The following is a 15,145-nucleotide window of genomic DNA, read 5'->3' on the forward strand; positions in this document are numbered from 1 at the left end:
CATGTGGAAGCACTAGCATTTCTTGGCTAAAAATCTGACACTCTGTAGGTGAAATTATTTGGTATTCTTGCTTGCTGCAGGAACATTTTCCCTCTTTTCTCTGTAAGGTGAAGTGCTATAGAAATTGTGAGATCCTGAAGTGTTACAGAGGTTTTTAGAAAAGAGATGGGGTCTGTGGCTGGCCTCTATCAGAAAAGTGATTCTGTTCTATACTGGAATGTCTATATGGATCTTGCTAGAGGATTTTATCACGCCACGGTCCTCTCCAAAGGAGGCCAAAACGAGGAAGCACACAAAGGATTTTATCAGCATTCCTGAACTGCTTGAGCCAGTCTAAAACTTAAGTGTGGTTTAAGTTTATCCCATATAAACCTTAAATTGGGAGAAATAGTAATGTCAGTAACAGATCCACTAAGATAGTAGGATGTGGGGTTTTTTTGTTTGTTTTTAATTCTTTATTCTAACTTTGCTTGTTTGGGGAGGGGGGAGGAAGAAACTGTATTGAATTGTTATATATGTCTTTTTTTTCTTTCCTGAAATCTAGGTCTACAGCATCAGGACAAGAGCAAGGAAACTTCTTGGTTCTGAGGTTCAGATATAACTTAAGATCAGTTAGAGCTGGAGTCACTGCAGCTGGGAGGGTGATATCCTTGACTCCTTCTGCATGGGGCAAAGGACACACTATGAAGATGAAGAGCCAACCATTCTGGTTTTGCTATTGAGCCTTTTTTTTGTAAGGCCATTTATGGGTCCCACAGTGTTGAAGAAAAAATCTAGCTTTTCTTTCTTTCCTCATCTGAGCCTGCTGCAGCTGGGCAACCTAACTCCTTTCTGCTCCTTTAACAGTGTTTTGTTTTGTTCAGCTTGATATTTTTATGAACAGTGTCAATTGTCAGGAAAAAGACTCTCCCTTGACTACAGTGCGCCTCCTTTCAGGAATACAGTATTTTGTAGCTCTTTGTGCATCTATTTTTGTAGAAATACAGAAAGTTTGGGTAAGGATTGATGGGCTATTTTAGGATGACATATTTTTTTAAAAAAAATTGTAAAATTGTTAAGTTCTGTTTAAAGAACTTGCTCTCAGAGAAGCACTGGCAAAAAATGTATAAAATGCTATTTTTAGATGTCTGTGATGTGTTTGTGCATTTTGGGTTTTTTGTTTTGTTACCTCAAATGTCTATCTTTACCTTCTTTTTAAAGAGCTAAGCCTTCCTTGTTTCCACATTACTAGATTTTTGATATTTTTGTCCTTTTGTTCTAGCTTAAGCAAGTATAATTCGCACCTAAAGTTTCAGCCAAATATTCTTCCTCCTATTGTTAGATTGTAGCAAGCGTGTCTTTATTTTCTTGCCTCTGAAGATGGCTTTGTGCTGTGCTGATTGTAAGAAACTTGCAAACGCCTTTAGCCTGGAGCAAAGCCTTTTGTTATAAGAACTGCTTTTCCAAACCACTCCTTCTTTCAGAATGGACCAAATACTTGTGTGGATTTAAATGAGACATGAGTTAGGGCCTTGCCCATGATCCATTGAAGCTGATGAACAGAATCTCCTATGGGTTATGTTTCAGGCCCTCCTTCTGTAGTGATCATAAATATTGGTATACTCATATTTAAACTCATGAGGCAGGACTTTCAGCTAAGCCATTTCAAGGGTGATATTTTTTAGCATGAATATTCAGGAAAGAAATGCCAGTTTTATAAAAGTGTTTACAACTTGTGGAAACAGAATGTTTTTTTTCAACTGGCCTGATCTTTCTGTCATCTGAGTACCTCACAGAAAGGACTGAAGTTTTCAACTCTTGTTGACTTCAGAAGCTGGTTACATAACCTAAGACTTGCTGAGGGCCTTTTGATACCCCAGCTGCAGCTCTTGAATTTCATAAGGAGTTGCACGTGCTCAGCGTGCACAAAAGATGGGCTTTGCTGCTGTCTCTGGGTAGGAATCTGAACTCGGAAACCACGTGGCTACATCTAGCCCCAGCACTCTGCAATATGTTTGGGGAACACCATTTCTGGCCTGGGCCTCAGGTCCAACGTGCATAATGAGGACTCTAGCGGAAGCCAGCATGAGCCAGGTCCAGTCCTGAATAAAGGCTGCAATATTACCCTGAAGAGCCCAGCCCTGCAGCAGGCTGGCATGGGTCAGCCTGCATGCCCAAGCCTAATGCCTCCAGCAAGGGCACACCACAGCAGCATGTGCTCAGGTGGGGCCGAGTGCGAGATCAGGGCTGAAGTTGCCTGATCCTAGCTTTCGTTTGGAAATTGCCTTTCTGCTCTATGCACCTTCAGTGAATGGATGTCTTTAGGATCCCTCTGTAATGTTTCACAAGGGTCTCACAGCCTATTATTTCTCTGCTACCACTCTTTTAAGACATCCCTGTTTAAAAGACAAACCAGCCACATGGGAACCAAGAGATAACCACATGACTGAAATAAGGAAGAGTGCAGGCAGTGAGCATTGTAAATATTGGTTTGTCAGGTGGAGAACACATGGATCTCTGTGTGAATGGGAAGGGGGGAAGTGTTGGGCTGTGTGTACTGCTGAAATTCAGGCCTCTGTCCTTGCACTCCTTTTCTCCAGGCTTTAGGGACCTGACCCAGTGAGGTGCTGAGCATTCTCCCTTGCCATGTGAGATGGCTTGAAGTGCTGGCACTAGGACCATCAGGATTATAACCCAATTTGGCAAGACCCTTGAGAACATATCTTGATGATTTGAAGTCTGAGATAGCATAAGAAGGCTGTGCTTAAACACTGAGCTTTTTTTTTTTTTTTTTTTTTTAAAGGGGGTAGTTTCCATGTTGGAATGTGGAATTAAATGTTTTTTTGCATCTTTTAGATCATTAACATTTCTTTTTGTCAATGAAATTCACTCTCACTACAGTCCTATATGTTATCACTGCTTTAGTGGAGCTAGTTCCTCAATTGGTCAATGAATTAGTAATGGAATGGGAAAACCATATGGGAAGGTAGGTAGTAAAAGCACCCACAATTTGTTTACTTACCAGTACAGTATAGTTCAGGAAGTATCTCAAGAAAGAGTTCTTGAGATAGCTAAAAATCAGGAATTTCTGGCAGTATTAGAAATACTGGAAAAAAAGTCCAAACTTTTTTTTTTCCCCACTGGACTTGGCAAAGCTGGAAGGCAAAGAGGCAAAGCATCCCCAAAAAAGCAATGAGAAAAGTGGTAATTGAACTGTCTGAACTTCAGGGACGGAGAGTTTTGGGGAGGGAGGAGAGCAAAAGAAAATAAAAGTGTTCTTTTTGAGCTGTACTGTCTTTGAGTTCCCTATGTAGTCTAGCAAGAGCAGCCGGTGCGTTGCCTTCCTCTTTGCAAGTTCGGATGATAAAGGACCTTCTCCTGTTACCCATAGATGTTAATGCAGAATCAGGGGACAGGAAAGAACCAGGCCCAAAGTTTGCACTGGAATCCCTTTCTGGGTTGTTTTGTTGAGTTAGTGGGTAGAGGGGATGAATATGTGATGAATCTGTTGCCTCTTTCTTCCGTCTCAAAGACTACTGTTACATGCCCAGTTTCCACTGCTGAACTTGAGTATGCTTAAGGAACTCTACAGGCTCTAGGAGACAAGTGCCAATGAAAACCTGCTGTTGTCTATAGCCATTCATGCACTGGTCAATCGACTTTGAAAGTCAGATAACTATTTTTTTTCCTCCCTCCGTAGTAACTAACATTCCCCTGTACTTAACAAGTGAGCTGAAAATAAAAATTCAAGTCCATAGTGGTAGCCCTGATTGTATAGTCTAAAATTTGAAGGACAGGAAAGAAAAAATATCCTTTCCTGTGACAAATTTTTCAGTTGAATTCAGCAGATTTACAGCAGATCTCTCTCACACACACTTATACATACACGCACAAATGTGCTTATGAGAAGCAGATGCTGTGTTGGTACTGTTCTTGAAAGAGGAGAAGAGCACTCGCTCGCAACATTGCAGTTATGGCATACTGATGGCAGGGAGAATGAAACAGAAATGTTGAGACTGCTTATGCTTCCAGATAGGAAAAACAAGCCCTTAAAAGTAGGTCACAAAGAAGTCACACGTTTTAATGCATTACTAATGAAGTTACTTCATTCTTTGTGTGTGTTGAATTCTTCTGCTGCCCCAAGAAAATGGATGATTCATTTTGTGAGGACCTGTAAAACATGGTGTACTCTGTCACTATTTCTGGGAAGAAGTGGGGAAATTGCTGTTTTATTTTAGGAAAATCTAATACTAAACTCTTAAAAGCTGTCCAGGATTTGATTTTGTTCCTACTAATGCTGAGAAATCTGTTGTCAGTTTTTGTGTTTTCTGGTTTGGAGAATCTAGGGGGTTTTTGAAAAGCAGGTACTTTTTTTGTTTCAGCTGGGCATTCCCATCCTAACAAGCTGATGGAACAACACAGCTACTGATCACCCAACAGATTTGATTTCTGGATAGCTGAATAAGCTACTCTTGGCAGTAGTAAAATGCACTTTGTTCAGATTCCGTTCCTCACCAGGCATGGATTCAGCTCAGTTATCAATTTATCTGATACCTGTTTCACAGTGTGAAAGTCTTCAATGAGTGACAAGGTTCTTTCAATCTTCTACCTTCTGCTGCTAGAAAACATCCTTTCAAGGATAAATCTCTGTTCACAGATTTCGGAGAGACACTTCTCTTGAGAGCAGAGATTGCAGGAGAGGAGTGTCATTTTTTCCCCAACCGTACTTACGGTCAACTGACTTGCACGTACCTAACCTTTCTGCTTTAAGTCTATTGTTTATATCTTGCTTTCCTCCTCCTGCAATTCCTTATGTGTATGTATATATTTATATACATATACACATGCAAATATACGTAGTTCCCTCCATTCCACCCTCATGCATTTAAATGCACGTTTTTTGGAAATGAACTGAATGGCATCACTGAATCTCATCTGACTATCTAAAAACATGTAGGCAGTTTATTGCGTTCTCGGTAACCTCAGGAGTGAGTGGAATTTTTCCTTACTTGTACAAAAGGTTTTCAAAAGCCTTGATTTGTTGTATCATAAAGATGACCATGCAGTTGGTGGAGTTATGTAGAGAGGTGCAATATATTGCCTTTCAGCAGACAAGCATATCTTGTTGATTGAGATTCTTTCAATTTCAGGTACATTTTTTTTCCCTCCTCATTAATGGACCAGCAACATATATTTCTTTTAAGAACTTAGAAATATATATATATATATATTTTTAAAATTGATTTCTTGGTTTTAATGTCAGCCTTTGAGCTTTCTAAAGGGTATTTGAATGATAAACATTGTGTGTGGATTTTTAAAGAAGTTGATGCATGTTGTTTGGAACTGAAATCCTATGTAAAGCAAGAAGGTATTTAAAAAATAAATAAATACTACTTTTAGCCCTATGGGCCCAATCTGATGGTTGTGATGCAGGAAAAAGTTCTTTTAAATACTAAGGCAGTCTTTTCTGAGCAAGGTCAAAATCCTGTCCAGGTGATAGGAGAGGCAGGAGGTGGTGGTCTTGCAAAAGCTGAGCTGGAAGTGCTGTGACCAGAGAGGCTCTTCTCCAGCATTGCGTGTAGATGATTGGGCAGTCTCTGCACAACATACTAAAACCAGACAGTGTTGGTGGGTTTGTACATGCCACTTCTCACAGGATGAACTGGCTGCTGAGAGTAATTAAAGACGTCCCTGGAAACCTGTCTTAGCTGCCCTTGGTCTGCACGCTGCCCACAACCTTCTCGCTCTTCTTGCTCTGTGGTCTCCATGACACCATGGGGGAACAGCGGCAGCTTGGCTAGAGTTCCCTGTGGAATGCAGAACATTGTTAGCTCCCAACTAAGGTAGTTTAGGGATAAGGGTGATTAAAACACCACAGCTATCTAGTGCAGCCACTCAGAGGCTCAAGCCTTCAAGACAGATCAGCTTACATCGTTGATAATGGCAGTTTACATGCAGGAGACCTAATCCCGCTTCCCTTGATGTCCGTGGAAGACTTTTAGGACATGGGATCATCGGAACCAGTCTCAAATGCCTAAACTGCACTTCACAGTGTTGGCTGGCACAAAGTGGTGACCTGGGGCCTGATCCAACATTGATGGAAATGAACTGGAATCTGCATTGTTTCCAGCGAGCTTTGGCTCAGAACGCGTACCTATATACAACCAATACTGGTAGCAGTTGAGGTTTATAGTAATGTAGTAAAGTAACTGCAGAACTATGCTGCACTTTCCCTGCTAGGTGTTTGAAGCTGTTGTTTAAAACCGTCAGTCAAAATCAGGGTCCCTTTCCTCTCCCACTTGCCTTCAAACCCCAGTTCCCTCAAAACTCCATTGAACTTTTTTGTCCCTCTCATCAAAACTGATGGGGAACTTTGTATAAAGAAAAGTGTCACTGTTTTAATTACTGAATAAATAATTTAATGTGAATTTTATTGTTATATTTTTATGTAGCATTTTTGGTTTGGTCTATATTTCTCAACAATTAGCTAATGCTTTTGTTTTATTCTTATGCAACTGAAGAACTCATAAATCTCTTTGTAAATTACTGCATCTTGAGTTTTTATTTTTTCATGAGGTTAATTTTTGGAGCCAAGGATTTCTCTTCTGTTGAAAACATTGTAAAACAAGTGTTTTAGGATCTCCACTAAAACTGGACAGAGTGAAAGTGTAGCATGAAAGTGATTTCAAACAGAGTTCTCTCATGAAGGCAATAACATTCTATTTCAGAGACTATCAACTGGTTCTGCAAGGCCTTTTAATTGTTTTTTTTTAAATATCTTCTTAAGTTGTCTTAATACCAGAGGGTATTTTACAATCAGTCCTAGCAGAATCACTGCATGACACTTCTTACTGTAAGACCTTTCCTTAGTTTTATCCTTTTCTTGCAATGTTGACAGTATACAGTCATCAGGTAGAAATTTTTCATGCAAGATAAGTATCTCAAATTGAAAATTTCTGGCAAAAAGTTCAGTCATTCCTGCAAAGGAAGCAATTTTGCCTTTGCTAAATTTATTTTATAACTTCAATTGAGAAATGTTTGCATGTCTATGTGCTGTATTGAGGGCTGAAGGTTTGGTGGTTTTGGTCACAGATACATCATTTGCTGTTCCCATGGTGGGGAAAACATCCAAACTTTGGCCAAGCATTGAGTTTTTGAAAAGTTGCCACTTGCATGCAATCAGCAGGGAGCTGTTAGAGTTTAGTTGCAAGATTACGTGAAGATCCTGACCATATGGAATGTACTCTATTTAAGAGCATCGGGAGATGAGCAGGAATTTCCCCATACATCCTACTGGAGGCCGTGTTTCCAAGACTAGACAGCCAGCGAGACACTTTGTCTCTGCTTGTGAACAAAAATGTTCTTCTTTCCTATGCCTTGAGGAAGAGGTGGAGAGAGCTGCCAGCCAGAAATGTAAGGAGAGCAAGACCAGGAAAGCAGCTGGGTTCAGAAGCTTCCTGGAGGAGAATGGTGTTGGGAGCAGGAAAGAAATGATCTTCATCGACGGGGAGGATGAAAATGGGATGGAGACTGCTGAAAAATAAGCAAATGCTGTGTAAAGATAGATTGGGTAATACATGAAAGAAGTAGAGAGGGATATGACAGTCATCAAAAAATACCAGAATAGAGTGAGGACTTAGTCAGAAATTTGGTATAAATTAAGCATCAAGAAAAACTTAAGATAAACATCACAGGAAATTTCTTCTTTTAAAGTGAACTCTGCTACACCGTGGTTTAGTCTATGAAAGATGTGGGAGCCCTGTTGCTTTAAGACTCCCACAAGTCTCCAGAGTGAAGCCAATGTATTTTAAGACGTAACAATACATTAATCTAGGGGATGAACTAGCTGAACTGCTCTTTTTCCTACCTGTAACTTCTGCTCTCACCAGAGTAGAGCTCCAATTGCCTTGCCCCATGTCTTGGTTTCCAGGTGTTCCTGGGTTTCATTTTTGTGTGCTGTCATTGTATCAAAGGAGTATGGTAGGAGAACCAGATGTTCAAGAGGAATCATTACTTTGTAACTGATTTTTTTCATGTCAGTCCATATACTCAGTTAATGTAAACTGGCATCACTCAATCGGCTTTAGAGACCCTACATCCATTGAGAATCTCATCTGTCACGTCCAGATAAATCTAGTTTAGGGTTTTATCAGTTGGAAACTTGGTCCCAGTTTGGTGCCTGAGGGAGGTGCATCTCTCTGTGCCAAGAGCAAGCCAGATGACCTCAGCTGTGTGATCTGCATTTAGCTTGCCTGACAAGTGGAGAATGCCTAGGAAAATGTGAGGAGCAGGGCTGGTATGTGCCATGTTGGTGGCAAGTGCAGTGGGCCAGCTGGCTATGCCCCCATGCTGGGGCTGGTGGGGCCCTGCTGACCAGAGGTACCAACAGCAGCATGCCTCAATCCTCCCCAGATACCTCAGCTAAGGTCAGACCAGTCATCTTTGCGAGACCTCAGGCTCCAAGGGGTTTATGTTGCCTTTGTGACGTTACAAGCTGGGTGGGGACCGAGACATCTGGTGAGAATTCCTCACAGCTGAGCTGTGTGTTCTGCTGGGATGCCAATTAATTTAGCTGATTTCTTTTTTGGGGCTGTTGGGAGAAGTGTGTGTGTGGGGGCGGGGGGGGGGGGGGTTAGATCCCACAGCCTTCCAGCAATCCTCTGTCCCTTAGAACATCACTTTTACTTTCTTTTAAGACAACTGAGAAACAGTATTTTTAGAAAAAAAAAGCCAGAAACTGCACCAAACATCTTTGCCTTGATGATAACTGTACATCTGCAATGGTTTATCACTATGGGAAAATGAGTAGGTAATAAAGTTTTGATGTTGGCTGTTGCATGTACAGAGGTATCACAGGCTTTGAAAATCATTTGTTATGTGAATGCCCATAGTAGCACCAAAATTCAAAGGGAGGTGGTTTGTTTTTCATGCCCATTTAGTTATGAATAACACGAGCTCTAATTTCCTCCTCCCACCAGCAAGCAGAGAGCCCGACATTGGAAGCCAAATATAGCAATAAAGATTTCTATATCTGGCCGAAATCTGTTCCCTTTTAAGAATAGCACTCTATTCTTTTCTGATAGAGATCGATAAAGAGAAAATTCAACTTTAAGGACCCCAATTTCTCAGTGGGAAATTCGCTAGCCTCTTCAATGCCCAGTTTTAAAAGGTATTAACTTATTTTTTGGTGTCTGTGTAAAAGTCAATGGGGAGACTCCTATAGAGCCTCACCAGAAAAGAACTTTTGGGAGAGCAGTCTATATGAGTCTTTCCACATCTTGGTGTGGGTTTTTTTGCCCTGCTTTGTGCCTTCTGCACTACAGAGCCAATACTGAGTGGAGATGCCAAGAGTTGCAAAACTACCCCTGCTTTCCCCTCCCCCCCACCTTTTCTTTCTGTTTTTTTTTTTTTTTTTTTTTTCCTGGAGTTTATTTACTAGTGCTGATGGTGGGTGCCCTGCTCCACCCAGCGAGTGAGCTGGGTGAGGCAGCGCAGCCTCCATGCTCCCTTTGCCCACTGTGAGAGCCAGCCCTACGTGCTCACCTCTGGCCAACATTTCAGATTGGGTAGTGCCCAGCCAAGGAGTGACAAGGGATTGCGGGCTGCCCAGTTCCCTGCCTGGCCAGGTAGGATGGAGGAGGAAGGAGGTCTTACAAAGGTATAAAAGCAGATTTGTCCAAGACCTAATTCTTCCTCGGGTGCTCACCTGACCGCTTCTGAATTGGCACTAATATCACTTGAAAGTGAGCATGTACATGAGTGTCACTGGACATTTTTTTAAGCTGCAACATATGCCGTTGGGAGAAGGCGTATTCTCCCTCCCCCTTTCTCATCTTGAGCAGTTTCTTTGACTTCTCTGCACCATCTGAGGAAGGTTATTCAGCCTTTCCTGTGACAGCTTTACTCCTGTTCCACACCACCCCCATGACCCACCCATAGGCAATTGGCATGTGTGACATGCGAACAAAAAAATCCCTTTCTCCAGTGTACCAGCTGTCCTTGGCTTAGAAGACTTGCCTCATTCATTTCCAGACTGGTTGGCTGAAGGCCTTTGCTGTAAGGTGGCAAGATTAGAGGGTTAGATGGTCCTCCTTTGGAAATCCAGGTAGAGTGGAATGGGGGGTTGTTGTTGACTTCAGCAGAAGGAGGCTTGGACCCCCAATCCATTTCAAAACCAGTGCAAGGAAGTGTCATCCAGTGAATATATTTGCACTGGATCTGTTCTGCCAGACATGTTACTGATGGAGTTCTAAATAAACACTGGGATGTTCGGAAATATTTTGTGTATGTAAATATGTAAAATATGCAAAACAGAGCTAACAGCTGCGGGGTGTACTCTCTGCTCACGTGAGTACTCACTGCTTTGTGTAATGTTTTTTCCACCTCTCTTTTTTCTTTAAAAAGCTTCTGTGTCTGTTCCAAGAGAATCAGTTAGCTGTGATTCCCAGTGGGCAAAGAGGGAGGAGGCTGGATGGGCTTGTGCCATGCCCTAAAGACTGCCTGAACTTCGTGAAGAACCTTGTGCCTTTTAGTAAAACTTGCTTGCCACAGAGCACATAGACGCCCTGAAGGCAGCACACAGCAATCACTTTTTGTTAGAAGCGGGATGGACTGTGGGTCTGATTGAACTTGGCCTTTCAAGAACAGTAACGCAAGACACAGCACATAGCACACAGCTTTCGTAGTGGTCCTCCAGTTCTTCCTAACTAGTGAGGCAAAAGCATTAGTCACCGATGGATGAGTCTTAATATCCTGAAATGAGTTTGTTGCTTTGGAAAGGGTGATAGTTTTTCAGCCTGAAGTCCTCTATTTAGCCAGAGAGGGCCAAAGCCTATGTATGCATGTAACCCTACTGAAGACTTTGGGAGCACCAGAGTAAGAAGAAAAGAAAGTGACTCGGAACAAACACAACACTGCTAGATTGATCACTTTTTTTTTCTTTTTTAACCAATGTGTTTCCTTTTAGACCTCCTGTCAGAGAGGGTAGTTCATCTTCTATGCACACTAAGTCTGCACTGCCTACTGAATGCATCAGTTCTGCAGGATATTTTGTGTAACCTAGCCACCTGTTGTTTTTTATGATTTTTTTCCACCCTTACTTTTGTTTTCCAGTTCCACTGCTTTAAGGGCAATCTTCCAATCTGCTGGCAATCTGGATATCCAGGCACATGGCAGACCAACCCTGCATAACGGTTAGAGCCTGCGCGCCCAGTGAGTTTGACCTGCGTGGAAGAGACTGTGCTTGGATGCGCGAATGTCAGAAGGTGCAATACCAGTGCAAGCCCCATTTGTTTAGTGGTTCCAGTCACAGCAAATGTTTGTCATGAATAACAGCCCTGAGTAAAGGGCCACGTGGAAGAGGACCACCATTCAGCAGGATCTTGGGAGATATTCTGGATCCCTCAGAAAAAAATACATTTACTCTGAAAATGAAAGCAGCTTAGTAAATCCTACACTTGCTGTTTCTCATCCCTCTTGCTTCCAGTAAGTTTCACTGGCCTGGGGATGTGACCACAAAGAGCCTAAGCATGATGCTGCTCACCCACAGTCCTTTCTGTCTTGCCCTCTGTGACACTGTGGTGTGAATAGGAGTGAGGGGATTTTCTTGCCTCCAGAGCTCAGCTGCATGTCATGCAGCATGTGCAGCATTCCTCTTCAAACCTTTATGTGTTGTATAGACTCTCCAAAGTCTTGATCATCATATATGGGGCTTGAGGGGATTTTGCTTCCTAGTACAAAACACAGTGAAAAGTGATTATTAAGTCTAACGATCTGTTTGCTTAGAATGGAGTTAATCTTTCTGGAAGTGGGTCTAACCATCTTGCAAATATTGTCTGTATGGAGTTCATTACCTGACTGGTACCTCCTTGGACTTTCCTAAGCAAAATGGCTATTTATTCATGATCCTGCCACAGTCAGTTGCCCTCATCAAAAACAGTCAGTTGCCCTTATCAAAAAAAAAAAAAAAAAAAAAAAAAAGTATGAAATCTAGTACAGTTAGGAACCTCCCATCATTACCCATGTTTTAACACAAAAAAAGCAACACCATGGGGACAGAATACTCCAGCAACCTGTGGGATCTTACAGTGCCTTTATAGTATATTGCCCTAGTTTAAAAAGTGACAGATTCCTTAATGCTTGTATCATCAGCTCTTGTCCCAAATGACAGCTTCCACTTATTGCAGATATTCTACCACCAGTTTTCCCCTACAGCAACTGGAAACTGCTGCCAGCCTGGATGATGCAGTAAAGGCTTTGAGGCCTTTGCTAAAGGCCATGTCTTGAAACATTTGCCTATTTGTGGCTAATGTGTTGCTTGGTTAATTTTCTGTTGTTTTCTGTGACAGAGAAATAGTTGCTTTCTGTATGAAATTAGTAGTTGCAAAAAAGGCCAGAACACTACTCAGGCAGAGGGCCCCAGACGTGTATGAGCCAAACAGGGACAGAAGCAGAGACAGAAGCAACTCCAGGCCAGGATGTTGAACTTCTCTCTCCTTCCCACCACAATGTCTGAGGGTTGTCCTGAAGAGACAGGAGTGACAGAAGAGATGGCATTTCTTTCTTCACTCCCAGATCATTAGGCAGAAAGTGGTTTCTTTCAGTAGCTTTGTGTTTATGATACTTTGCAGTGTGTGCTGGTCTCATCAAACATGTGGACAACAAGATCCAAAACCAGTTGGTGAGTGATTTAGCTGCAAGAGCTGTGATTCTTCGTGAGAAAACTCATAACTCACAGTGTGCACTTGCCAAGCAGCATTTGCAGCATGAAGGGTTGGTAGCAAATAGGAAATTATGTCAATTTTGTTATGTGGATCTGAAATATAGAGAAGCTTAGAGGACCACTGAAACTAGTAATAAGAAGGGATCCTCAAGCTGCAAATCTGCCCCTTCAGAAGCTATTCCAGCCTAATATTTCAGGCTGTATTTTAGTGACTCTTAGCAAAGGTTCTCCTTAGTAAAGAAGAAAAAGTAGCTGTCATCCATGGCAGACATTTCTGACTATTTTTCATGTAGCTGCTTGCTGCTTCGAAGAAGTCTGAGAGGAAATAGTCCAGATCAACCAGTGTCAAAACCTCCAGTTTTCCCATGCACAATTTAATCCATCATTTCCAGGGCTCTTCTGCAAATCTCAGACTTCTTATTTCCTTTACATGAAATCAACAATCATTATAATTTCATCTCAGCTGGAATATTATCCCCTCCCCCCTTTTTTTTCTCCTTTTGATGGGTCAGATTTAAAGCATCTGCAGGCAGATGGAAGGGAAAAGTGGAATTATTGTTTTCACCAAAAAATTTTGCAGCTGTCAGGGTGTGTTTGACACAAGCCTGATGGCTAAAAACAAAGACAGGACACATTGTCCCGGCTGGATATCAGATGAGCATACAAACTCTTCATGGCCAGCTCTTACTTGGAGAACTTGGGGCTAAATGAGGTAAACAAGATCATTACTTAGCCATACTCAGGGGCTTTCCAGAGAGAATAATTCACCGAATTATGTGCTGCTTTTGCTGGTCCTTGGTGAAACTTTGTTGGTTTGGGGGTGGGGGAGTGCCTTTATTGTGACAGTCACAATATATCACATAGACCACTGTTTTGTGACTGACATATCACATGGCAGATGATGCAGCCATTGATTCCAGTACCTGTCATTACATATTACTTTTATAATCCAGTTTAATTTATGACCGCATCATTATTAACTGCCAGTTACTGCCAGTGCAGCCAACGAAAAACCATTTAAAGCAGAGCTTTCCTGGAGGGACACCAGAAGCTATGACTCAAACTCTCACAGTGTGGACTAGATGATTACTTACCACTTTGAGTTTGAACACCAGTGGCTCATCGGTCACACTAGCACTACTTCCTTTCAAAGCAGGCTTTCTGGAGAAAAAAACGTATCCACCACTTGGAGCTTGTGCGTGCAGCCTCTGGTGTTTCTGTTGTCAGTGTTAATAAGAGTAACTGTTACTTTTGCTTGCAACAAGCGAGACATCTTCAGAAAACATAGATGTTTCCAAACTGGATTAAATCTCCAGTCTTCTTACCGATTTGTAGGTGTCTTTCCTGCATAACTGTGATTGTTTACTGGCAACGTGGAGTTTAAAACCGCAAAGCATTTTTGGTATCATTTTTCTTCTCATTTTCTGGCAGACTTTTGCTGTGTTTTTGTGTTTTTTATTTTAACTACTTCAGTATTAACATCAACTACATGAGGTAAAACATTGAACAATAAAATTTTTGTCCTTCTCATCATGAGTTTTGAGAGTTATAATCCCACTGGATCATTGGGAGGTGTATTTTTCTTTTCTAAAGTGACAACCAGGTATCATTTCCTTCTCTCAGGGCTGACATTGTCATGTTAGTGTTTATTCATATTGTGTTTTTTCCTGAAATGATTTGTCTGTATACATCTGTAGACATAATGTGCTTGAGCTAAGCTACAGCTAGGAGAGTAAGACATTCAGGAACTGTGAGCTATTATCTACCGTTAAGTCATCTGAACTGTTGCAGTGCACAAGTTTTGAGTTGCACTGTTGTTGGTATGCTGTTAGTAAATATGTTATACAACAGCTCAGATTGAAAGCAATTTTGGAAACAGTTCTTGATCTCGTTCATAAGATCCAGCTGCACACTGATTTTGGATCAAGGTAAGATGGGATTGTGCTGATACAGTTGCAGTTATTTGGCTACGCTGGGGAAAGCACTGGAGATGTTCATATTCTTTTTTCCCATTCTGGGGGACCGGAATTTGAATTTCCACCAGAAAAACCTGGAAGTCTGACAGTTACTGGCAATAGCATTGCAAGGAGTGCAGAAAAGGTAGATCACACAGACTAGAGGCCAAATCCTGGTCATTTTGCTCTCATTAATCCAGCAAGTATACTTCTGTTAGAAAGAGTACTAAGATTTCGCTTTAAGTGCATCAGAACTGACTTTGTCCTGCCTAGTCATAAGGCACGTGTAGAAAGAACGTATGAAGGACCGCAAAACCACAAAGGCAATATTTTCTGCAACCTTTGTACTGAATATACAGTTCTTGGCATGTACTATTTACAGCCTTAGCAGGAGGATGTAACAGGCCATACTCCAAATTTTCCTGTACTTTGTATAGTTATTTACACCTGCACAAAGTGGGTGGGAAATGTTACCATTAAGAATTGATTA

At 41.6% G+C, this 15,145-nt stretch overlaps 1 protein-coding gene across 5 annotated transcripts in view; it reads left to right on the top strand.

The window, feature by feature from the left end:
• The window catches only part of VGLL3 (vestigial like family member 3), a 35,230-nt gene extending 21,040 nt beyond the window's left edge, over nucleotides 1–14,190 (top strand). For 4 of the 5 annotated variants that reach the window (XM_064523126.1, XM_064523135.1, XM_064523144.1 and 1 more), the window contains exon 4: nucleotides 545–6,525. In XM_064523126.1, the coding sequence (XP_064379196.1) occupies nucleotides 545–588 (44 nt within the window). In that variant the 3' untranslated portion in view covers nucleotides 589–6,525. Of the gene's footprint in view, nucleotides 1–544; nucleotides 6,526–11,091 lie in introns of those variants that run through there. The other variant, XM_064523142.1, reaches the window with a different exon arrangement.
• Nucleotides 14,191–15,145: the final 955 nt, after the last annotated feature.

This window comes from Dromaius novaehollandiae, chromosome 1 (assembly GCF_036370855.1).
Source record: "Dromaius novaehollandiae isolate bDroNov1 chromosome 1, bDroNov1.hap1, whole genome shotgun sequence".
Taxonomy (NCBI): domain Eukaryota; kingdom Metazoa; phylum Chordata; class Aves; order Casuariiformes; family Dromaiidae; genus Dromaius; species Dromaius novaehollandiae.